This window comes from Microplitis mediator, chromosome 9 (assembly GCF_029852145.1).
Source record: "Microplitis mediator isolate UGA2020A chromosome 9, iyMicMedi2.1, whole genome shotgun sequence".
Classification (NCBI taxonomy): domain Eukaryota; kingdom Metazoa; phylum Arthropoda; class Insecta; order Hymenoptera; family Braconidae; genus Microplitis; species Microplitis mediator.
Genome location: NC_079977.1, coordinates 17,993,681 through 18,019,599, shown reverse-complemented (window position 1 = coordinate 18,019,599; position 25,919 = coordinate 17,993,681). Strand labels below are relative to the sequence as shown.

The 25,919-nt window shown below is 29.4% G+C and overlaps 2 protein-coding genes across 3 annotated transcripts; both read left to right on the top strand.

Moving 5' to 3' along the window:
• The first annotated feature begins 1,755 nt into the window (after positions 1-1,755).
• Positions 1,756-15,017, top strand: LOC130674697 (bifunctional 3'-phosphoadenosine 5'-phosphosulfate synthase 1). Of its 2 annotated transcripts, none has more exons than XM_057480109.1 (4): positions 1,756-2,359; positions 10,890-12,335; positions 14,306-14,588; positions 14,679-15,017. In XM_057480109.1, the coding sequence occupies exons 1-4, from the start codon at positions 2,306-2,308 to the stop codon at positions 14,777-14,779; spliced, it is 1,884 nt and encodes a 627-aa protein (XP_057336092.1). In that variant the 5' UTR covers positions 1,756-2,305; the 3' UTR covers positions 14,780-15,017. The 2 variants fall into 2 exon arrangements, with proteins under 2 accessions (XP_057336092.1, XP_057336093.1); XM_057480110.1 differs by lacking the exon at positions 1,756-2,359 and adding an exon at positions 6,370-6,390.
• A 2,931-nt stretch (positions 15,018-17,948) lies between these two features.
• LOC130674804 (eukaryotic translation initiation factor 3 subunit M) lies at positions 17,949-23,246 on the top strand. The gene is made up of 6 exons (XM_057480228.1): positions 17,949-18,109; positions 18,282-18,461; positions 19,486-19,580; positions 19,725-20,212; positions 21,112-21,255; positions 22,701-23,246. Exons 1-6 carry the CDS (start codon positions 18,065-18,067, stop codon positions 22,922-22,924), a joined length of 1,176 nt encoding a protein of 391 aa, XP_057336211.1. The 5' UTR covers positions 17,949-18,064; the 3' UTR covers positions 22,925-23,246.
• The last annotated feature ends 2,673 nt before the right edge of the window (positions 23,247-25,919 follow it).

Genomic DNA, 25,919 nt, shown 5'->3' with positions numbered 1-25,919 from the left:
AATTTTTTTAAATATTTTTTTTTTGTAATGTATCGTCATTAAAAAAATCAAAAAATTATTAGACGTCAGCTAACTTTAGAAACATAAAAACTTTCACAACAAACAAGCATGTAGTGAGATTTCTATAAACTCAACGCTCCTGCCCAGGGTCATTCTTTAAATTTCACGCATTCTTTCGTCTCCACATTACCAACACTCGTGTCTGATATGCGCAGGTCTGCGTGGCTGAATGTGTATAGTACAAAAAAAAATAAATATCAACTAGAACTTGAATTTAACATTGAAACCCACTTTTTCGACCCATCCTAATTTATTAAAATGTCTGATTTTTTTTTTTTTTTTTTTGAAAATCGATCAGAAAACTACTTTTTTTACGAGCTTGACAACAAAATGAAAATAACTAGATAACAATGCGGAATTTGAAAAAACTTTATTGAAAATAATTTGTAGGGAATAAAATTGTCTACAAAAAAGCTCCTGTGACATTCTATGATAAGTCTGATAGTTTCGCTGGAAAAGTAAAAAGATCTCAAAATTTGACATAATAATGTACATCCCGCATGAAAAAACTTTATATGTGAAAACATATATGATAGAATATATGAATATTATAATGTGATATATTGTACAATATATAAAATAATATTTATATTTTTGCCGTATTAATATATGATAATATATTGAAAAAAAATATATTGCTAGAATATATTATCTATGTATTCATCAATATATGACTTTTTATGTATGTTTTACATATATATTTTAATATATCTTTTTTATATTGATATATTATATTGAAAGTAGTATATTAATAATATATAGTATTTTTTATATTTTTTATATATGTTTTCCAATATATTGCAAAATATATGGTTTCCAATATATTGTAAAATATATGGCACTTTTTTTCTTTTCTTAAGTTATTGCCAGTAAATATAAGGTCAATGAAAAGAAGGAGAAAAATAATAAATTTGACTTTTTTTTGTGGAATTGTGTAGAAATTGAAAAAGTATATTAAAAAATAAAATTTTCAATATATTGCGAAAAATATAAGTTTTGATATACTGGAAAAATATAATTCCAATATACCGCGAACCATATATTTAATCATATAAATTCTTTCATATATAATCAATTATATAGAGACCATATACCACTAATTATATGAGTCAAAATATATGGATATATATATCAAGTTTATTATATTATACTTATAAATTATATATATACTATCCATATATGATAAGAATATATTGAGCATTATATGAGATAATATATATAGAAAAATACAAAACATTATATACAAGTAAATATATTATGATAAATATATAATCCAATATATGTAAAAAACATATATTTTTCAATATAGATATTTTTGCCGCTATATATTTATCACATATTCACCATATATTTTTTTATATACTTTTAACAATATATAGCTTTCCCATGCGGGATGACTTTTCAAATGTCTTCATATGCAATATATTTTTAGTTTACTTTCATTGACATTTTATTAATTCAAAACTAATAAAAATGATTATTCGTGGATTATTTTTACTATCATTTTAAATTTTATACCGGCCATTGAAACATCCCGCGCTTTTCAACTTATACTTGACCCATATGAACAGTAATAAACTACTACTTTCGCCGTCTATCGGATTAGTTCAAGCGAGAGTCGCTAAGAACTCAAAAGAGTGGGGAAGTCGGAGAGGGCTGCTGAGAACTCAAAGTGGTAGGGGTGTCAGAAAGGGCTGATTGGATTCTCCATTAGTTAGGTTAGGATTCCTGTGTACATGACAATTGAACCTCGAGAATTTGAAAGTGTCCGGCGCTGTAATTTTTTTTCTTCTATTGATCGCGGGAAAAATTTCAGTGGGGAAAAAAATTGTCTATTATAGAGAGGGAATCCCATAAAATTTACAGATTAAGTTTAAGGGGATTAAACGCTCCTGTGTTTACCTTCTATATTTGGGATATAGTACAGTGTAAATGTAATATTTACATACTACGGCATTTGTCTCGCTCTAATCGATTTCCCCCACTTTTCTGTAAACATGATGAAGAATAAAACATTCTTCGATTCTTAACGTGTATTGGAGATGGTAGGGGGGACTTGTAAAATCTAATGGTAGGAAGTGCCGGTTCCGGGCTCTGGACATCATTCAAGTCAAGTTCGACTGTGTGTATATTGAGGGCATCTATAATACACAACGCGCAGTTGCCACGTAGAGAAACAAAGTGGGTTATAAAGTGAATATATAAATGGTATAAAACCCGGTTAGTTTTTTGAATTATAGTAAAAATGTCAGAAGTGATTAAAGAAACTGTTGGGGAACCCAGCAAACGCATGATGATTGTAAGTATTGAATATAATTATTTTTTTATTTTAATGATTTTCATAAAAGCGAAATCGAGCTTATGTTTGAAAAATTTTTTCAGTTTTGCCGCGAAAATTCGAAAAAGCGCCCGAATAATCAAATAGTACTGTATATTTTTTTGAGACAATTTAGTTTTGATCTCTGTAGATCTAAAAAGATCTTAGACTCGTATTGATCATGGATCTAAAACTCAAAATAAATTTTCAAGGCTATTGAAATTTTTTTAAAAATCAAAATTCTATATTATTTAGCATTTTAGTATTTATTTTACTAAAGATCTATTTAGATCTAAATAATCAACAAAATTAGCTTACGTGGATTCAAATTAATTTTTATTATATTTATCTACTATTGAGTCGTGCGGCATTGACCCGATATTTAAAATATGGAAAACTTTTGTTATGAAAAATCGCATTATATATTAATATTGAGGTGATCCAAAAAATTTTTTTTTTCTTGAAAACAGGTTCGAAAGTTTCATTTAGATAAAAAAAGACTCCTGTGGAAATAGGAGCTCTTAATATTAACATTAAGAGGTTTTTCATTGCAGTTTTCTATTTTCAATAAGAATAACATGGAAAAAATTTTTTGACGACTTCTGATTTTTATAAGTAGCTAACGATGCTTCATAGGAATAATTAGCAAGCATATTTTTGTAGGGAATTAAATGCTCTACAAAAAAAGATTCTTATCATTTTTTGATAAATCTATTTGTTCAAAAGTTATTTGAGGTTGAAGTTAAATTCATATTAAATTTTGAGATCTTTTTACTTTACCGGTGAAACTATCAGACCTATTACAAAATATCATGGGACCTTTTTTGTAGACAATTTTATTCCCTACAAGTTATTTCCAATAAAGTTTTTTCGAATTCCGCATTGTTTTCTAGTTATTTTTATTTTAATGTCAAGCTCTTAAAATCGATCAGAAGACTATTTTTTTTATAAGCATGACATTAAAATGAAAATAACTAGAAAACAATGCGGAATTCGAAAAAACTTTATTTAGTATAACTTCTAGGGAATAAAATTGTCTACAAAAAAGGTCTGATGATATTTTGTAATAAGTCTGATAGTTTCGCCGGAAAAGTAAAAAGATCTCAAAATTTAATATGAATTCGACTTCAACCTTAAATAACTTTTGAACAAATAGATTTATCAAAAAATGATAAGAATCTTTTTTTGTAGAGCATTCAATTCCCTACAGAAATCTAATTGCCAATTATTCCTATGAAGCATCGTTAGCTACTTATAAAAATCAGAAGAAATAAAAAAAATTTTACCCATGTTATTCTTATGGGAAATAGAAAAGTGCGATAAGGAACCTCTTGATGTTAATATTAAGAGCTCTAACTTTCACAGGCGTTCCTTTTTTATCTAAATGAAACTTTTGAACCCGTTTCTGAGAAAAAAAATCGGTCTGTCAGTTGACCCTGCGGGCCAGCCCCAAAACTTCCCGCTGTTTTCGAGCTCGTTGAGCTCGAAAACACTATTGTGAATACGTTTTCGAGCTCTACGAGCTCGCAAATACTTTTGTATGCCATTGTTTTGTAAAAAACCATTTTTTAGCATTTCTTTCTCCCACGATATCTCGCGAACGAATTAACCGATTTTGATGGTTGAGGCGGCAATCGACGCGTTTTGTCAAGTTCTAAAGCTGACAAAATTTTGGATTCGATTCATCGAGTCGTTTTTGAGATATTTCAGGAAAAATAAAAAATTTTTTTTTTTTTAATTCTTTCGACAACGGTTTCTCTTGAACGAATGAACCGATTTTGATGGTTGAGGTGGCATTCGACGCGGCTTATAAAGCTCTAGAGCCCAGTCCATTTTGGAATGAATCCATCGAGCACATTAAAAGTTATCCAAAAAAAACATTTTTGAAAAAACTTTATTTTTGGAATATCTCTGAACGAGCCCTACCGATCAAGCTCAATTTTCTCTCGGCTTCAAGATATTGACAATCCGCGTCGAATGGCACCTTAAAGTTCAAAATCGGTTCATCCGTTCAAAAGATACAGGTATTTACATACGTACGTACGTACATACATACATACATACACTCGGACATCATCTTGAAATTAGTCAGAATAGCTTCCTAGGACTTCAAAACGTCGACATCTGATGGAAATTCGATTTTCGTAAATCGGACCGAAACCAATAACTTCCCGAATTTTTGAAAATTTACAATTTTCTTAGCGGGAAGTTAAAAAAAGTTTGTTATTTTTTGGATCACCCTAATAAATATATTAGACTGTGCCAAATAAAATTCATATTTTTTTCGGTCCCTTACGAAAATTACGTTAAAGTTAACATAAAAAAAATTGGGTATTAAGTTGGGCCATTTAACTCAATTAGAAAACGCGCCTTCGCTTAAATAAGATTTCCGATTTAAATAACAAGGGAAAAATTTTTTATTCACTTTGAAATTTTATAACTCGTTAACGGATCAATAAATTGAAACGACTATGATTTATTTATGTTGGAAATTAAATGCTCTACAAAAATGGTCTCTTATGTTTGTTCGATAAATCTGACCGTTCAGAAGTTATTTGAGCTTAAATTCAAATTCATGATGAATTTCTCGTCTTTTATACTTTTCCAGCAAAGCTATGTCTTATCGCAAAATGTCATAGGACTTGTCTTGTTGATCATTTTATTTGCAATCAAAATATGATTCAATAACTTTCTAATTTCACAGTTAAAAAATTACAGTTAATTATTTTAAAAATTACATTAAAAACTACAATTTTTAAGAGACCTTTTTCGTAGAGCGTTCGATTCTTTACAAAAATATATTATGGCCGTTTTAATTTTATGATCCGTTAATACACTGATAGAAAATTTATATTGACTCAAGAAATATTTTCTTGAGCCAAGAATTTATTTCTGAAGAAAACCAATTGTCTTGCTTCAAGAAATTCTTGTCTTGATTTAGATTTTCTTGGCTCTATAGATTTTGTATCTTCGATGAATAACTCTCGTGTCTTGACCCGAAACTATATTATCTTCAATCGATACTATCGAATTCTTCAAGCAAGACCACTTGTCTTCAACTAAAAATGTCGTATTATTATTTTAAGAACTTTAAATTTTTGGTTCAAGTAATAATTCCTTGATAGAAGATGTTTTTAAAGTAATGAAAAAAAAAATTTTTTTTTAAATAAATTTCTACTTTAACATATCTGAAGTAAATGAATGTAGTCATAAAAAATCACTTTAAAACTTTTTATTTTTAAAATAAAAAAAAAAGTTTTTTTTCAAGCTGAGTAAATTGATATCTTGATTTAAAAACCTCGCCATTCTCGAAACGAGTCGGTAATGTCTTAAACCTAGATTTTGCCTATCTTAATCCAAGAGCAAGAAATTCTTGAACGAAATATGTCAGAATTTTGTTTCAAAACAAAAAAGGCTTCATCGAAAAATCAAATTCTCAAACAAAGAATTTTTTTTCTCTATCCGAGAATTTCAATTTTTTGGTTCAAGGACTTATTTCTTGCATTAAAACAATTAAAAATTTTAAAACAAGAACCACATTTTGAAGAAAAAATTTTTCTTGAATCAAGATAGTTTTTCTATCAGTGTAAGTTGTAAAATTTCAAAGTTGAAAAAAAATTTTCCCATGTTATTTAAATGGGAAATCCTATTTAAGCGAGCACGCGTTTGGTAATTGCGTTAAATGGCCCAACTTAGTACCCTATTTTTTTTATGTTGCATTCAACGTATGGGACCGAAAAAAAAACAATTATAATTGACATAGTCTTATATATATTCAACGTAAAATTTTTAAGTATCGAATTGAAAGTAAGCACTTATTGATTATTCAAACGTTTATTTTTTAAACAATATTTTTTTTTACCAGAAAACCCCTTTCTTTTTTATCATATCTGCATTGAAAATCAAAATTCCTCTCTGTTTAGCGGGAAAAAGTCGTCTTTTTTGCGCAAACAATCAGCGCATGCGCTATTCTTCTCTTAATCAGCGGCAAAAATTTAAACTTTTAGATGCAGGTATGGTGTAAAATAGTCTCTGATTAAAATCTCCGATTAAATCCAATTGAATCTGATTGAACCTCAATTGGGTTTCTGTCAGATTCAATCGGAAACGAACATTCAATCAGAATTGCTCGAAAGTGTTCGAAATATCCGATTTACATTTTTCAATCGGATTCAATCGGAGATTTTAATCAGGAGTATACACACCAGGAAAGAAGGTATCACTCCGAGAATTCAACGGTATTTTTTACACAAAAATTTATAAAAAATTTTTTCTAGTAATATTAGTATGAGAACAGTACACGGAAAGAAAATTATGGGAAGTTTTCCTATGCATTATGGGAATGGTTTCCATAATGGTATGGGAATAGTACCTATACTACTATAGGAATGGTTCCCATATATTATGGAACCATCCCCATAATAGTATGAGAATAGTTCCCATACTATTATGGAAATGTTTCCCATAATGGTATAGGAACCATTCCCATGCCATTATGGTAATCATTCCCATAATATTATGAGAACTATTCCCATATCATTATGGGAATGGTTCCCATATTGGTATAGGAACTATTCCTATAATATTATGGGAACTATTCCCATAATGTTATGGGAACCATCCCTATAATATAAAATTTTTTTTTTTGCACAATAGTGTAGAAATTTCCCAAAATTTGAATTTTCTTGAATGTTTTGTGCTGACAAAAAATTCTTGTTAAAAATTTTAATGTTTTTTTGCCATATACGATTTTTTTTTTCAATGTTTGAATTTTTGTTTTTATATTTAATAATATTTCTGTGTATTGTAGAAGTGATTAACACACTTCTTTAAATTAATTTTTTCATGATAATATGGGAACCATTCCCATAATATTATAGGAATGGTTCCTATAATAGTATGGGAACTATTCCCATAATATTATGGGAATGATTCCCATAATGGTATACGAACCATTCCAATTGCATTATGGGAATCATTCCCATAATATTATAGGAATGATTCCCATAATATTATAGAAAGTATTCCTATAAATTATAGGAACCATTCCTATAATTATAGGAACCATTCCTATAGTGTTATGGGTATCATTCCCATAATTATAGGAACTATTCCTATAATTATGGGAAACATTCCTATAATTATAGGAACCGCTCCCATAATTTATGGTCGTAATTCCTATGATGGTATAGGAAAAAATTTCACAAAATTATGGGAACCGCTGCCATAATTTTCTTTCCGTGTATGGAATTATAGTAAAAATTACTGATAACGTAGAAATTGTCAGAATACATTGAACAAAGTTAATAATGTGCATTTTAATTTTGACAATAAAGTAACAGATTTAATTTTATTTCTGAAATGTTTACCAGCTGCATCGTAATTTACGATGCTAAATTGTAATATTTAGAAAAATATTAGTTAAGAATAAAATTAAAGCAATAAATTAAAAAAAAATTATAATTAAAAGAAAGCCAGAAAAATGGATTAGGTGCATTCATTAGCCCGACATACGTGCAACCACTTAGAGCCAGTTTCTCAAACCGGGCTTATTTTTAATCCGGATTTAGATTATTATTATTGGTATATCTATACATTATTAATATACAGATATACCAGCAATATTAATTTAAACCTAGATAAAAATAAACCCGGTTTGAAAAACTCGCACTTGATAGCAACGAAATATTTATTTGAATCAACGTAAAGTTCTTTGGGTGTAGAAAAGTTCCAATTGCATGGTTGCCACTTTCGCGTTCGACTTAAGTAGGCAATTATCCACACGAATTGGAGTATCCTACTTTTCATCCTCGGTGTGTATACGGAAAAAAATAGATAGGAATGGTTACTGTGCTAGACAAGAATTACCGTAAAGTATGTAAAAATTAATCTTAGCACATTACTAGTTCTCGTTATAATAGGAATGGGTCGTTATTACATACGACTGAGTACGATCCACCATAGCAACCGTTATTACGTTACACCGACGATCAGAGTATAATCTGGGTATAATTCTTAAAACATACCGAAATATTTATCAATTTCTACTACACCGGAAATTAACCCAAAAGAAACTTAAATTTTCGGTATAAACAAATTCGCTAGGGATACGACTGAGTACGATCCAACATAGCAACCATTACGATGTTACACATTATATCGAAAACATCCCTAGCAGACCTGAGTTACCGTAAATTCACGGTATTTTTACCGTAAATCTACCGTAGAATACCGTAAAGTTCGAGTAGATTTACCGTAAATTACGGTAAATCCACCGTAAAATACGGTAAACCCACCGTAAATTGCGGTAAATCCACCGTAATTTACGGTAAATCGGTACTTTACGGTGGATTACCGTAAATTACGGCGGGTATACCGTAAATTTACCGTCGAATACGATAAATCTACCGTAAAAAAATTCGCTTGGATTACCGAATTACCGTAGTTTACGGTGGATTACCGTATTTCCGTATTTTACGGTAAATCCACGGTAAATTACGGAAAACCCACCGTAAATTACGGTAACACCACCGTAAATTACGGTAAAATCACCGTAAATTACGGTAAAACCATCGTAAACTACGGTAAATCCACCGTAATGTACGGTAAATCGGTATTTTACGGTGGATTACCGTAATTTACGGTAAGTTTACCGTAATTTGGGTCCGTTAGGGATGACTGGTTATCGTGTTCACAGTCACTATTCGCTTTCCAGATAATACAGGTTCCTTTCAGCAGTCGATGTGTTACTATATAAAATCGGTGTAGGTCCTGTGTGGAAATGCGAAAGACTCCCCGGATAAATGCGTTCCATTGTCGTTCAGCATAGTAACCATTCCTGTGCTGGACAGGAATTGTTGCTTTCAGTCACATGTCTGACTACTGTTTAGCGGAAACTAATGTTGTAAGCAGCACTCGGACATGTGACTCAAAATAACAGTTCCTGTCCAGCACAGGAATGGTTACATGCTGAACGACAATGGAACGCATTTGTCCAGGGAGTCTTTCGCATCCCCACACAGCGCCTATACCTATTTTACGTAGTAATACATCGACTGTTGAAAGAAACCTGTATTATCTGGAAAGCTAATGGTGTAACATAGAAAGCGACATAATGTGTAACATAGTCTACTACAGCCTCAAGACTTCACCGTCCTAGACAAACTGGGTCTGATACAGGACAGTTTGAACGTGCTAATCTTGTATCACAAAAGCCGTCACAAAAGCGATGAAGCCATAGATTTGAACACGTTCAAATCTAAGCCAAACATTTACTCGACCATCATCCCGAGAAAAGACCAAGCTGACTTCCACAGACTGGATGCAGAAAAATATTGATGGACCGATAAAAACTCAACAGAATACAGAGAACTGATTCAAAAGAAAGCCATCTTACATCCCTGATTAAAAAAAATGATTAAAAAGTATTTAAACTGATTTGTTTTTTAATCATTTTAAATACTTTTTAATCCTTCAAATCATTTCTAATCCTGTCTCTTATGGACATTTAACGTGTGAAATCATTTTTAATCATTTTTTTTAATCAAGGATAACCTTAGACGAGTTAATAACTTAAATATACACTTTATTCAAAATAAACTGAACCAAATGAGATAAAATATTATAATTATTATTATAATAAGTGCCTTCTCATGTAAATATGTAAATATGTACAAAATTAGTATTAAGTTAGTAATAAGTCAAAATTATGTGATTTAAGCTAAGGTTTTTTAATTAATGCTCTTTTTTCCCATACAGCTTATCAAAAAGTGATTTAAAGATAAATAAACCTCATTATCTTCAATTTAATTCAGATTTAAATATATTATAAAAAGATTGTTAGAAACCGAGCGCTGCTAACACCAGCCAGAGTTATCTCTAATTTATTATAAATTTAAGAAGATTTTTATTTAGTTTATTTACTTCATAATTATGTACGACTTTTCATTTTTGGCAATAATAAAGAAACTTTTAACAAAAAAAAAAAAAAAAATGTGTAACATAGTAACGGTTGCTATGTTGGATCGTACTCAGTCGTATATAATAACGAACCATTCCTATTACAGTCGACTCTGTCTAAAGGTTCTCTGCCTAAAGGTTCCCGCTGTCTATAGGTTCCAGGATACATTGCTTAAAGGTTCCCGGATGTTCCCCTACCCGCTTTCTCGAGTGACGAATCATAATTCAGTTTTCGAGCGCTAACTTTAAATGCACGTTTTTTTGAGGTTATGTTTACTGCGCAATGTGTTCGTTTTAGCGTGCGCCTCGGCGCTCGAGGGGAATATATTATAGGGGAAGTGCTGAGGGTGGGGAGGGAACCTTTAGGCAATGGTCCTGTCCCGACGTGGAACCTTTAGACAGAGTCGACTGTATAACGAGAATTCGTGATGTGCTAAGATTAATTTTTACATACTTTACGATCATTCTTGTGTAGCACAGTAACCATTCCTATCTATTTTTTTCCGTGTAATATACAAATTTCTTAGGTTACAAAATTTTAATTTTCCAACAGACTTGTACGAATGTTTCGGCTCAAGCCCATCAAGTTTCACGAGGAAACAGAGGTGATAAACTCGGTAAAGTAAGAGGATTTCGGGGTTGCACAGTTTGGCTAACAGGTTTATCGGGTGCTGGTAAAACGTCAATTGCCTTTAAAGTAGAAGCTATTTTAGTCGAACGAGGAATAGCTGCATACGGACTAGACGGAGATAATGTTAGAACAGGATTAAACTGTAACCTCGGATTCACTCCTGAAGATAGAAAAGAAAATATACGTCGTGTAGCAGAAGTTGCTAAACTATTTGCAGATAGTGGACAAATTTGTCTATGCAGTTTCGTGTCACCATTTGAAGAAGACCGTCAGATGGCTCGTAAAATTCACAAAGACTTTGACATTCCATTTTTCCAAGTATTTGTTGATACCCCTCTGCCTATTTGTGAAGCAAGAGACACCAAAGGGCTGTACAAAAAAGCACGTCAGGGAATAATAAAAGGATTTACTGGAATAGACCAAGTATATGAGGAGCCATCTAATCCCGACTTAGTTATAACGACTGAATATTGCACATTAGAAGAATCAGCTTCTAAAGTTATTGAGCTTTTAGAACGTCAATGTGTAATTCCTGCTTTACCTAAACCACAATCATTAATTAAGGAACTGTTTGTTCCTAATACAAGAGTATCCGATGCTAAGAAGGAAGCAAATGCGTTAGTTAGTATTGAAATAAATTATATTGATGTTCAATGGCTTCAAGTATTAGCCGAAGGATGGGCTAGTCCTCTTACTGGTTTCATGAGAGAGAATCAATATCTTGAAACCCAGCATCTAGGATGTCTGATTGAAAATAATTGTGAAATAAATCAATCAATTCCCATTGTCCTGGCTATCAACAGTGAGGACAAGAATAAAGTTGAGGAACACTCAGCAATAACTTTAAGATATAAAGGGCAGCCATTGGCAATATTAAGAAAACCTGAAATTTATCCTCATCGTAAAGAAGAAAGATGTGCGAGGCAATTCGGTACTACTGACATTAGACATCCCTATATTAGAATAATTTATGATTCGGGCGATTGGTTGATAGGAGGCGACATCGAAGTTCTTGATAAAATAAAATGGAATGATGGTCTCGATGATTATAGATTGACACCAAACGAAATAAAAGAGAAATGCAAAGAAATGAAAGCTGATGCAGTGTTTGCATTTCAACTAAGAAATCCCATTCATAATGGACACGCAATTCTCATGCAGGATACAAAGCAACGGTTATTAGATCGAGGGTTCAAAAATCCGGTATTGTTATTACATCCTTTGGGAGGATGGACAAAAGATGATGACGTTCCTTTACACACTAGAATTCTTCAGCATAAAGCTGTACTGGAGGAAAATGTTTTAGAAGAAAATTCAACGCTGTTGGCTATTTTTCCAAGCCCTATGATGTACGCTGGACCAGTTGAAGTAAGCTACTATTTAATATTTTTATTATTTAGACTTCCTGATAAAAAATGACCATATTTATGTACCTGAAGATCGAAACGTTTTCCGCGCAACGAAAATGAAAAAATTCATGTAATTTGACTATTTGCGGGGTAGTTCTGGAGATCGGGGGTGGCCTAAGATTTTCAGCTGACATACCAGCATCTATGTGCAAAACATTTCACAAATCTAATCATCCGGTAGATTTTTTACTTTCCGGTTTTTTTTTTGTCAGGCGAAAAACGTTTCGATCTTCAGGTGCATTCATATCTAGATGCCCATACAAGAATATAGTAGATAATCTTACCCTAGTCTGCTCACCAGTGCACTAGTTATCTACGTCTTTATATAACTATAGTTATATCTGATTGAACCTGAGCAAATATAAACGGTGGTTGGCCAGATATAATGAGATCTGATCATGTCTAAATATTTGATCTGATCAGATGTAATTATATCTGGTCAGATCTAATCATTTTCCCCGGGTATGGAATTTTTTTCTATTATCAATAATTATTTTAATACTTTCTCAACCTTAGCAGACCTGATTTACCGTAAATTTACGGTATTTTACCGTAAATCTACTGTAGAATACGGTAGCTTATCGTAAAATTTGGGCAGATTTACCGTAATTTACGGTAATCTACGGTAGATTTACAGTAAATAAATAAATTACGGTGGGTTTACCGTAAACTACAGTATTTTTACCGTAAATTTACCAGAGAATACGGTAAATCTACCGTGAAAAATAGGGCGGATTACCGAATTACCGTAATTTACGGTAAATCGGTATTTTACTGTGGATTACTGTAATTTGGGTCCGTTAGGGAACGCTTCAAAACTGCTTGAGATTTTGTAATAAATAGATAAAATTATCCGTTAAAAATTATATGTCCTAATGTATTTTGATAAATATACTATAATAACATACAAAATCTTCGAGTAATTTTACATTCATTATACAGCATTAAGCAATGAATGGATCTAATGTGAAAGGTCTTCAACTCGCATTTTAAAAAATGGTCAAATTCAATCACTGGTCTCCAAAATTATAAGTAAAACCATATAAACAACAGAAATGATCAAATATTTCCTTAATTGTCGACAAAAATTGAAAAAAAAAAAAAATCGAGTCTAGAAGTAAGAAAATAGCTGTCTTCAAATTTTTTGATTACGCTCTTCCAAACATCATACAAGTAACTAAGTTATTGCCAAATTTCAAACTTATCATCAATTATTACCAGAAATCAGGGCCAGATTTAAACTTAATTCCGCCCCTGGGCACCGGAAAAAATCCGCCTCAATACTGGAATTTTACTTAAACTTATAGTTCATATATTTTATTTTTCAAAATTTGCCGCGCTAAAAAATTTGCCGCCCTGGCCACTTGCCCCGGCTGTCCCTAGTGTAAATCCACCACTGACCAGAAATGTAAATATTCAAAATTTAATTTAAAAAAATACATGTGTTTTCCCATTTAAAACTTCCGCTGTCTTGGGGGCCGGATTAATATTAAAATTAAGAGCTACAGTCGAACTTCATTAACTCGAATTTCATTATCTCGGAACTTCCCCTCAATCTTGACCCCTACTACGAGCTACGCTGTCTCTCACCCGACACTATACATTTGTATGTCTCTGTCCATATTTATCTATACATCATTCATGTATATGCAAGAGCGCATGCGTTGTAGTTTACTTTTTAGAAGAAGGGGAATCCGTTAACTCGGAAATTCCAATAAATTTCCGCTCCTTCGTAAACCAACTGTCCGAGTTAGTTGATTTCGACTGTATTTGGAAGAGTTTGAGGGCGCGTAACAATCAAAAGTCAAAAGTGACCTTTATAAGGAACACCCTACTGATTACATACAGTTAGATCCTGCCAATATTTGGATCTCGATCTATCCGACTGTTCAAATTTTTAATGCCAAATAATTATTAAAATTTTAAAAGGTCCAATGGCATGCAAAAGCCAGAATGAATGCGGGTGCCAATTTTTATATCGTTGGAAGAGATCCTGCAGGAATACCTCATCCAGATAAAAATTCAACACCTGATGGCAATCTTTATGATCCAACTCATGGTGCCCGAGTCCTGACAATGGCTCGAGGATTATCTAGCCTGGAAATAATCCCTTTCAAAGTAGCAGCGTATGATAAAAAACATAAAAAGATGGCTTTTTACGACCCGGAGAGGAAGGAAGACTTTGATTTCATTTCTGGAACAAGGATGCGAGGTACGTCTTTAAATATCGAGCCTTCTTACCCTGATATAAATTCTTACGCAAGGAGCAACATACGAATTTAACACCAATAATTTTTTACAGGTTTGGCGAAAACGGGACAGAATCCACCGGATGGTTTTATGGCCCCGAAAGCTTGGCAGGTTCTAGCGGATTATTATAAAAAAATTGATCAGAATATTTAAGTATTATGTATATATATTTTACTATATGGCCTGAAGATGAGCCGCACATCTTCCGGTTTGTAAAATTGTATATTTTGTGTGGCAGGGAATTTAAAAAAAAATCAACTTGTTACTTCTCTTAGTATAAGCAAATGAAAATAAAATGAATTAATAATTATTTTTCAAATAAAAGTTTATGTAAATACACAATATTAATTATGTTATACGATAAATAAATGAAAGATCAAATTACTAAAAATTTCAAGTGACAGTTTGATTATAATTTATAATTATTATGATGAAGATATGAGATGTAAAAAATTATGCGAGAACTGACCAATTTGAGAATCTAAGAAAAAAAATAAACAAATTTTATGCAACTAGATCTAATTTTATATGAAATCCTATAAAACTTTAATAAAGTTATCATATACACGGAGAAAAAAATATTGTTCTCAGAAGTATACTGTATAGTTACAGTAACAATACGCTATAGTTATCTACTAGATTGTTACTGCAACGATTTACTGTATCGTTCTGAAAACAATACGGTGGATAGCTCTGAGACCTATACGGTATCGTTCTGAGCCCTATCTGACGTCACGCGCGTTGCAAATTATATGAGATATTTAAAAACCTTTATCATTCATAAATAAATGATAAGCAAATAACTTTGATTAAATAAAATAATTCATAAAACTGATTTATTAGTTAGTTATAGTCTAAATAAATTTTAAATATAAATATAAATATATCTTTTAATTTTCCCAATTTATTTATTAGTAATTTAATTTTAAATTTAATATTAATTCAGATCTCATTTGTTTATTGATTATTTTTCTTCTATTTACGTATCACATTTAAATTATAAAACATCGACTATATATAATATTTAGATTTTTGGTTATGAATGTATATTTGATTACAAAAAGCATAAAAAAACACTTATCAATAAATGTATCAACATAGTTATGGAGATTCTACTCTGTTAATTTATTAATTACCCGTGGGTCCATATTTCAACATCACAATTATTTTTTACACTATTTTTTTTATTAAACGTCTGCTAGCAACAATTATACAATATTCAAAAGTTGGCGCGAAAATGGATGTTTAGTTAGGTTAGACGGTGCCGTGTGAGGTGACGACTACGGAAAGTCGTATAGGGCTCACAGCTATCTAATAGATAGTTACTGGAACGATACGGTATTGTTACCATAAGCATACGTATTGTTGTGGTAACGATCTACGAGTTACTATACTTTAGATCGTTCGAGGAGCAATATTTTTTTCTCCGTGTACAGTTATTCAGGTTATTAAAGTCGTTTTGACTCAACTTCAACCTTGAATAACTTTCGAAAGAGTGAATTTAGCAAAAAATGTTAAGAAACCTCTTTTGTAGAGCATTAAATTTCCTTCAAAAATATGTATCTTGACTAAGAAAAATTTTAATATTTCTAGTAGTTACAAAAATCCAAAATAGAAACAAAGAATTAAAAAAACAAATTAATGTTCAAGACAAGGTGACAAGGACACAGCTCGTTTTACGTCAATTTACTAAGAGAGATTTTTTGTAGGGAATCTAATTTCCTTTAAGAATGTAAATTGTTCAAATGTTTCTGATGGATGATTTACGAGTTTTGGGTAAAAAATGAAATTTCTATCAAAAAACTACAAGTCGTAACGATACTCCTCTTAATATCAATAGTGAGGGCTCTAACTTGCACAATTATTTTTTTTGGTCACCAGGAATAATATTTTCAGTATCGAAAAAAAAAAAAAAAAATAGACGATTTTTTTGGCCCAGTCTAATATATATATTAGGGTGAGCCAAAAAAAACAACCTATCGAATTTATGTCTTAAAAAGGACCTATATATCGAGAAAAAAATTCTCCCATTGGGTAAAATTTTTAGCTCAATTTTAAAAGGTGTCGGTAGCCATTTCAAATTTCCCATTTAAATAACATGCAAAAAAAATTTTTTTGATTAAAAATATTATAACTTTTGAACCGTGTGAGATAAAAATTCGGCTCTGGAATATTCTTGTATGGCATTAAATTTCTTTAAAAAAAGTCTTAGGAGTCGAATTTGTAAACTTGATATTTCGTATACTAACAGGCCATCAAAGTCTATAGTAAACAGAATCATACAAATTTAAGGCTTTATTATTAAAAATATCAATACTACGAGAAAATTTGTTCTACATGTAGTGCAATGAAATCACCAACAATATCCACGTTGTTAGAAATAATATTTTGTTATCGATCACAATAAAAGAAAAGTATTTGGAAAATCCAAATAAAACCTTAAATTTGTATGATTCTGTTTACTCTAGACTTTGATCGCCTGTTAGTATACGAAATATCAAGTTTACAAAATCGACTCTCAGGACTTTCTTTTAAGAAATTTAATGCCCTACAAGAATATTCTAGAGCCGAATTTTTATCTCACACGGTTCAAAAGTTATAATATTTTTAATCAAAAAAATTTTTTTTGCATGTTATTTAAATGGGAAATTTGAAATGGCTACCGACACCTTTTAAAATTGAGCTAAAAATTTTACCCAATGGGAGAATTTTTTTCTCGATATATAGGTCCTTTTTAAGACGTAAATTCGATAGGTTGGTTTTTTTGGCTCACCCTAATATATATATTAGGGTGATCCGTTTGGAATGACTATTTTTTTTTTCACTCCCATTTGAAAATATTATAGTAGACTGAAAAAAAAAATTACTTGCAAGTTTCAGCCTTTACTCTTAATTTTAAGTACTTTACATTGATTCTGAAGTTTTCTCATTTGAAATACATGTTCATTCCTTCAATAATTTTATAAAATCATACATAATAATATATAACCATCCAGTTATAATTGAATAAAATTTTTTCCCGCTCGCACTCGTAATTTGACACAAGAAAAAAACATTAAAAATTTTCCGAGCGGGAAATTAATTCAAATTTGAAAAGATATCAGATCATACAGATCCGCGAGCTTAAAAACTGCCGCAAAAGGTCAATTTTTTTTAGTCAAGTTTGAATTTTACCGCCAGTAAAATTTCCCGCCATTTTTTCAAATCTCATATCGCTGCCGGCTATTTCCTCAGTATTTTAAAAACTACTTTACCTCTTGAGATTAAATACTTTTTTTTCTCTTACCCCACTCACCCCAACCCCCACCAATTATTTAAAAGACAAAATGGCCGCCATTACGTGTCAACCATCGATGAATTAAAATATTCAATTTAACGAAATAGTATTGAGTAAAAATTTTTTTTTAAAGAATAGTAAATAGTTTATAAAAAATTACCATGACTGTACCAGCAGTTTTTATGGATCTTCCACCCGAGGATCAGGTAATTAGTAATTTTATTATTTACCATAAGAATTTAAGTAAAATATTTTATTTTTTATTTCTAACCTTTGCGGCGTCTGCTTTTCTACCGAAAATTTTTTTTTGTTATCGCGACAGAAAAAAAAATTACTATTTTGGGTTAAATAAATAATTTAGTAATTAATTAACTACAGGCACAGGAGTTGAGAATTTATTTTAAAAGTCTTGGAGCTGAAATAAGTGAAGAAAAATCACCACGTGGAATTGAAGATGATTTACACAAAATAATTGGAGTTTGCGATATTTGTTTCAAGGAATCCAATGAAGCTGATATTGAGAATACATTAAATGATATCGTATCAATTTTAATACATGTAAGTACTCAATTTTATTATTATTGATTTTTTGTTTTAATTTTAAGTCGATTTTGTTATTACTATTAATTATTCATTCGTAATTTGAAGCCTAGGGCGTTAAATATTGAGTTAATGAAAAAAGTACAGAGAGCTTTTTTGTGGAGAATTTAAAGAGCTACAAAAAAGTATCAGTTGATTTTTTTGATATTTTTTATATTTAAGCTGAAATTTGAATTTTAAAGTTTCATGTCAAAGTTTTTTATTCAAAAATTTTTTTAACTTATGACTTTTTTACGATTTTTGTTTATAGAGCCGTAAATATTCAGTTTATGAAAAAATGTATGAGGACCTTTTTTGTAGAGAATTTAAAAAGCTACAAAAAAGTATCAGTTGACTTTTTTGATATTTTCTATATTTAAGCTGAAATTTGAATTTTAAAGTTTCATGTCAAAGTTTTTTATTCAAAAATTTTTTTAACTTATGACTTTTTTACGACTTTTATTTATAGAGCCGTAAATATTCAGTTAAGCAGCAAATTAAATTCTAAAGTTTCACGTTAGTTTTTGATTAAAAAATTTTTTTAATTTATAAAGATTTTTATTTTTTAAGCCTTAAATATTCGTTTTATAAAAGAATGTATAAATATCTTTTTTGTAGAGAGTTAAAAAAGCTACAAAAAAGTATTGGTTGACTTTTTCGATATTTTTGGTATTTACGCTGAAATTTGAATTTTAAAATTTCATGTTGAAGTTTTTTGTTCAAAAATTTTATCAATTTTTGAGTTTTTTATTTATAGAGTCGTCAATATTTGTTTTATGAAAAAATGTATAAAGATCTTTTTTGTAGAGAATTTGAAGAGCTACAAAAAAGGTCCTCATAAATTTTTTGATATTTCTGATATTTATTGATAAATTTAAATTTTTAAATTATTGTTTATTTTTTTCCAAAGAATTAAGATTTTCTTGCAACCGATAAAATAAAATTATTTGAAGTATGACCGTATTATCCGATGGATATAAATTAATTGTAAATTATTTTTCAGATCCCAGTTGAACGAGCTGAGAATTTAATTCTTGTATTTTGTGACAAATTAAAAAAAGCTCCTGGACAGAAACTTGGTTTAGTTTGCCTCAATGCGTAAGTTTAATTTAGACATTTTTCTAATTAGTACCATTCAATTACACGGTAAAAATCCATTTCAAAACACACGCATGACTCAAAAAAATATTGATAATTTTTTGAAAAAAAAAAATAATAAATAAAATTTAAATTCTGATACAGACTATGGCTGCTCTTTCAATCACTTGAAGAAAAGTCACCGATGCGATACCATGTGTACTATCATTTAGTTCAAGTCGCACGTAATGTCGGCCAAGTACACGCAGTATTCAGCGGAGTCGAGCAATTGAAAGAACAATTCAAAGCTTTCCCGCCAAATAACGAGCAAATGCAAAAATTGCTTCGTCTTCTCCACGAGATTCTCCTCAGCTGCAAGCAGGGCGACCAGGCAGCCGCAGTAATGGTCGAGTTACTCGGTACTTATACTGCTGAGAACGCTAGCGAGGCTCGTGAAGATGCTCAGCATTGCATTCAAGCGGCTCTTGCTGATCCCAACACATTTTTACTTGACCCGCTTCTGGCATTGAAACCCGTAAGATTTTTGGAAGGAGAATTAATTCATGATTTACTCTATATTTTTGTGAGAGAAAAATTACCTGCTTACCAGAGCTTCTATAAGGATCACAAAGACTTTGTTGAACACACTGTTGGTAAGTTGATAATTCAAATTTGTGTTTTAATTTTTCAGGGGATTTTATTTTTTTTAATTTGATCCCGAAATCGGGTAATTAGGAAAATTCCTTCTGGAAAGAGTACCCACATGACTATACCTCAGTAATTGTGTGACCTAGTAAATTGTTGTTTAAAATTAAACACTTTAATTTTCCAAAAAATTGGATTTCTTTGGATTTTACTACAGATTCGGGTAATTTGTGTAATTTCCTCTCAAAAGAGTACCCACATGACTATATTTGGATAATTACGTAACCCAGTAATTTTTTGCTGAAAATTAAAAATTAAAATTTTCGAAAAAAATGAATTTTATTGAATTTTACTACAGAGTCGGGTAATTTGAGTAATTTCCTCTGGAAAGAGTACCCACATGACCATATTTAAGTAATCGTGTAACCCAGTAAATTTTTGTTCAAAATTCCAAATTGAAATTTTCTAAAAAAATTTAATTTCTTTTAATTTTACTACAGAGTCAGGTAATTTGTGTAAATTCCTCTCAAAAGAGTACCCACATGACTATATTTGGACAATTACGTAACCCAGTAATTTTTTGTTAAAATTAAAATTTTGAATTTCTTATAAAATTTGATTTTTGTGTAAATTAACTTCATAATCTCGAAACTGGCACAAATTCCTGTAGAAAGAGTACCCACATGACCATATTTGAGTAATAATGTAACTTAGTAATTTTTAATAGAAAATTTCAATTTTTCAAAAAATTGATTTATTTAAAATTTGACTGAAGTCTTGTTATTTAGACAATTTCCTCTGAAAAGAGTACCTACATGACTACATTCAAATAATTAGAAAATTACTGAATTTTAGGTAAAATTTAAATTATTAATTTTACTTAATTGATTTTCTTTTATTATTCTAGGGTTAAATCACGAGCAGAACATGAAGAAAATGCGTTTATTAACATTCATGCAGTTGGCTGAAACAAACCCGGAAATGTCTTTTGAAACAATTCAAAGTGAATTGCAAATTGAAGAGAACGATGTCGAAAGTTTTATTATCGACGGTAAGTTTATTAATTTTCCAAATAAAGTTTTGAAAAAATTCCCAAAACAAGTTTTTAATTATTTTTATGATAAAAATAATTCATTTTGTCATGGGAAGAACAAAAGAGTTCATACTGGCTTGATAATGATTCAAAACATCATCAAGTTATCGAATAATTCGACAAAAACAAAAATCATTGAGTAATTTAATTTTGAAAAGTTGGTAAAAATTAATTAATTTAAAAATTTGATCGTGGGATCGAGAAGTATTCAAAAATTCCTTTGAAACGAGTACCCACATGACTACAGTCGTACGACTTTTAAACTCGATTATTAGATTGTCAATAAAATTTTTGAATTTTCGCAAATAGTCAATTTTGTTTTTATTCGAAGCCACCGTCGTATTATTTAGACAGTTTCCTCTGAAAAGAGTACCCACATGGCTGTGTTTTGAAAATTCGAATGCTTACATATTTTTAATTAAAAATTAAAATTTTGAAATTTTTATAAAATTGAATATTTTTGTAAATTAACTTCATAACTTCGTAACTGGTACAATTTCCTCTGGAATGAGTACCCACATGACTATAGTTAAATAATCACAAAACATTTAAAGTTTCAATTAAAAAGAAACATTTTTTAGTTTTTCAATAAAATTAATTTTTTAAAATTTTTACTCCACAGTCTTGTAATTTATAAAATTTCCTTTGCAACGAGTACCCACGTGACTGTATTTTGAGAATTCTGAAGTTTACAAATTTTTGACCAAAAATTAAAATTTCAAAATTTGACATAATTAAATTTTTTGTAAATTAACTTCATAACCTCGCAATTGGTACAATTTCCACTGGAATGAGTACCTACATGACTATATTTAAATAATCACAAAACATTCAAAGTTTCAATTGAACCAAAAAATTTTTTAGTTTTTGAATATTATTCATTTTTTCAAATTTTTAACTCCTCAGTCTTGTAACTTATGAAATTTCCTCTGAAATGAGTACCCACATGACTATATTCACAGAATTATAAAATTTTCAAATGTTCACTTGAACATATAAATTTTTTATTTCTCAAAAATATGGAATTTTACTGATTTTTACCTCACAACCTATAATTCCGATCATTTTATCTACATTGAATAAAAAAAATACTGAATCAATTTTTTTTTTTTTCATTAGAATCAAATTTTGAAAATTTTACAAAATTTCAATTTCGAAAAATCTAAATGTAAAGTCTTATTTTATAGACAAATTCCTCTGGAAAGAGCACCCACATGACTATGTTTAGAAAATTCTAAAGTTTACAATCGAATGCAAAATTAACTTTTTTGAAAAAATTTGATTTCTTCAAATTTTGACTTCATAATCTTGTAAATCATAAAATTTCCTCTGGAATGAGTACCCACATGACTATAATCAAATCAATACCAAAAATATTCTAATCACTTTTTTTTTAATTACAGTCTTGAAAACAAAATTGGTACGCGCACGTATGGACCAAGCAAATCGTAAAGTTTTGATTTCCAGTACAATGCATCGTACATTCGGACGCCCGCAATGGATGCAATTGCGAGACTTGTTGTCCGCATGGAAGACAAACTTGACCAGCGTCCAAGAAGGAATGAAGTCTGTCGCCAGTGCACAAATCGAGCTTGCATCTAAAGCTCAGTCAGCCGTCGCACATTAATTTATTCAGCGCAATTTCATTCGACACCAGACATCCGACTTCCAAAATTTAAAACGATACTGAAGTTAGCCGACGTTTAATAATTTTCGGATTTTTTCAAAAATGATAAAACATAAAAAAAATTGCACATATAGTTTTTTAAATTTTCTACATGTGCATATTTTTATTTTTTTATTTTTTTTTGTAATTGATTTGTTTAAAAAAAAGTCCGAAAATTGTCAATTGTCTGCTAACTTCAGGAGCATAAATTTAAATTCGGTTTTTTTTATTTTTAATTAAAATTGTAATCAACTACTTTATAAATTTACATTAATTATAATATTAAGAATTATTCATAAAAATTTGTAAAATTTTTTTTTTCTCAATAAAAAATTTTTTTCTCAAAATTTCTATAATTAAAAAACCATTAAATTTTTAGAAGTCAAAATTTAATTTTTTTAAAATTTTAATTGAATGAATTAATGAAAATTCGATGACCCTGAAGTTAGCAGACATTTGAAATTTTTAGAAATTTTGTTTTTCAAAAAATCAAATGCAAAAAAATAAAATGAAATTATGCACTTGTAGAAAATTTTTAATACTGCAGGTACAATTTTTTAAAATATTTTTTTTTCCTATGGTTTATCGTCCGAAAAAAAATTCAAAAATTACTAGACGTCTGCTAACTTCAGTATCATAAAATTAGATTTTAAAATAAAGAAAAAAAAATGCACACTAATTATTTGATTACCTCAGTGTGCATTTTGTTTATTTTTATTTTTTTTTATTTAAAAATCTAAAAAATTTTCAAACCTCTCCAACATTCATATAAAAAAAATATTATCCTGCAGTTTGCAGATGATACTGAAGTTAGCAGACGTCTAATAATTTTTGGATTTTTTTTTTAGATGATAAAACATAAAAAAAAAAATATTTTGAAAAATTGCACATATAGTTTTTTTAATTTTCTACATGTGCATTTTTTTAGTTTTTTTTTTTTTTCATAAATTTGTTGCAAAAAAAATTCCTAAAATTATAAATTGTCTGTTAACTTCAGGATCATAGTTTGCAGACAATTAAAACTTTTAGGGTTTTTTTTTAACAAATTAATCATGAAAAAAAATAAACAAAAAAAATGCACATGTAGAAAATTAAAAAAGCTGTAGGTGCAATTTTTCAAAAAATTTTTTTTTATAATTTATCGTTTTGAAAAAAATTTAAAAAATAATAGACCTGAAGTCAACAGACACTCACGTATTTTTTTTATTTTTTTTTCATCAAATCAATTACAAAAAATCAAAAACTAAAAATATGCACATGCAGAAAATTTAAAAAACTACAGGTGCATATTTTTCAATATTTTTTTTTTTTATAATTTATTGTTCAAAAACGAATCCAAAAATTATTAGTCGCCGGCTAACTTCAGTATCATAGTCGGCAGACATTTAAGAAAATTTGAAAATTTTTTTTCGACAGTTAAATTTAAAAAACTGCAGGTGGATTTTTTCCAAATATTATTTTTTTAAATTTATTGATTTTTTTAAAAATCCAAAAATTATTAGTCTACTAATTTCAGTATCATATAAAAATCAAAAAAAGTACTCATGGTTTTTTAGCCATAACTTTAAAACCATGGGTCCTAGAATATTGTTTTTGCGCTCATTCAATTCCTTAGACTTCAAGCTTTAATTTTACTACCAACTTTATATCTTTCCACAAACTTTTCAGTCATAATTTTATATTTCGAAATTCAAATTCAAATCCTCTCCCAATCCCAATAAAAGAAAATTTCTAATTTTTCCTCAAATCTTCCAATTAATTATCAACTAAAAAAATTTTATTTTCTTCTCATTAAATTTTCCATACTTCAATCTACAATTTTACTGCCAAATATATATATTTTCATATATTTTTAACTCATAATTTTATTTCAAAATTAAAACCCAAATTCTTTCCCGATCCCTATACAAAAAATTTTAAATTTCTCAAATTTTCCATCGAACCCTTGAATAAAAATTTTGATCTCATACCAGCCTTCTAGTTTTAATTAATTTTAAGCGAATTATATAAAAGTTTTAAAAACTCACTCGAATTTTTAATTCTCAGCAGACGAGCGGCAAAAAAATTTAATCACTTCACTCAATAATTAATCACTTACACAAAAAATATTGATCGTGAAGTTAGCCGACACCCGCCATTTTAAAAATGAAAAAGCTTATAACTTTAGAAAAAAAAAAATTTTCAAATTTAAAAAAAATGCTCGTGTAGATTTTTCAATTTTCTAGACGAGTATTTTTATAAAAAGATCAAAAAATAAATACTCGAGGTACAATTTGAAACTAAATTTTAAGATTACTTATTTTGTATTCAAAAAGTTTTACAAACCTCATTACTTTTTGATTTTTATATATAATTTTTCGAAATCTAGACGAGTATTTTTTTTATTCTTAACTTTTCCAATTTTTTAATCTGGAAATTAACCGTTTTCGAATAAAATGTCTTGTAATTTAAAAGAAAACAAAAATTTTGAAATTTCGAAAAAATACTCGTGTAGAGTTTTCAATTTCCTAAACGAGTATTTGTTTTAAACGATCAGAAATACTCGAATTATTATTTTAAATAAAAATTAATTAATAAAAATATCAATTATAATTTTTTTTTTATATTATATTTTTCAAATTATTAAAATAATTATAACTCGGACTTTAGCGACTTGACTCGTAGGACTTTTTTCGAAGGAAATAAAATTTCCTATAAAATTTCTATCAACATTTTTGATGTCCTACGAGTCAAGTCGCTAAAGTCCGAGTTATAATTATTTTAATAATTTGAAAAATATAATATAAAAAAAAAATTATAATTGATATTTTTATTAATTAATTTTTATTTAAAATAACAATTCGAGTATTTTTGATCGTTTAAAAAAAATACTCGTTTAGAAAATTGAAAACTCTACACGAGTATTTTTTCGAAATTTCAAAATTTTTGTTTTCTTTTAAATTACAAGACATTTTAT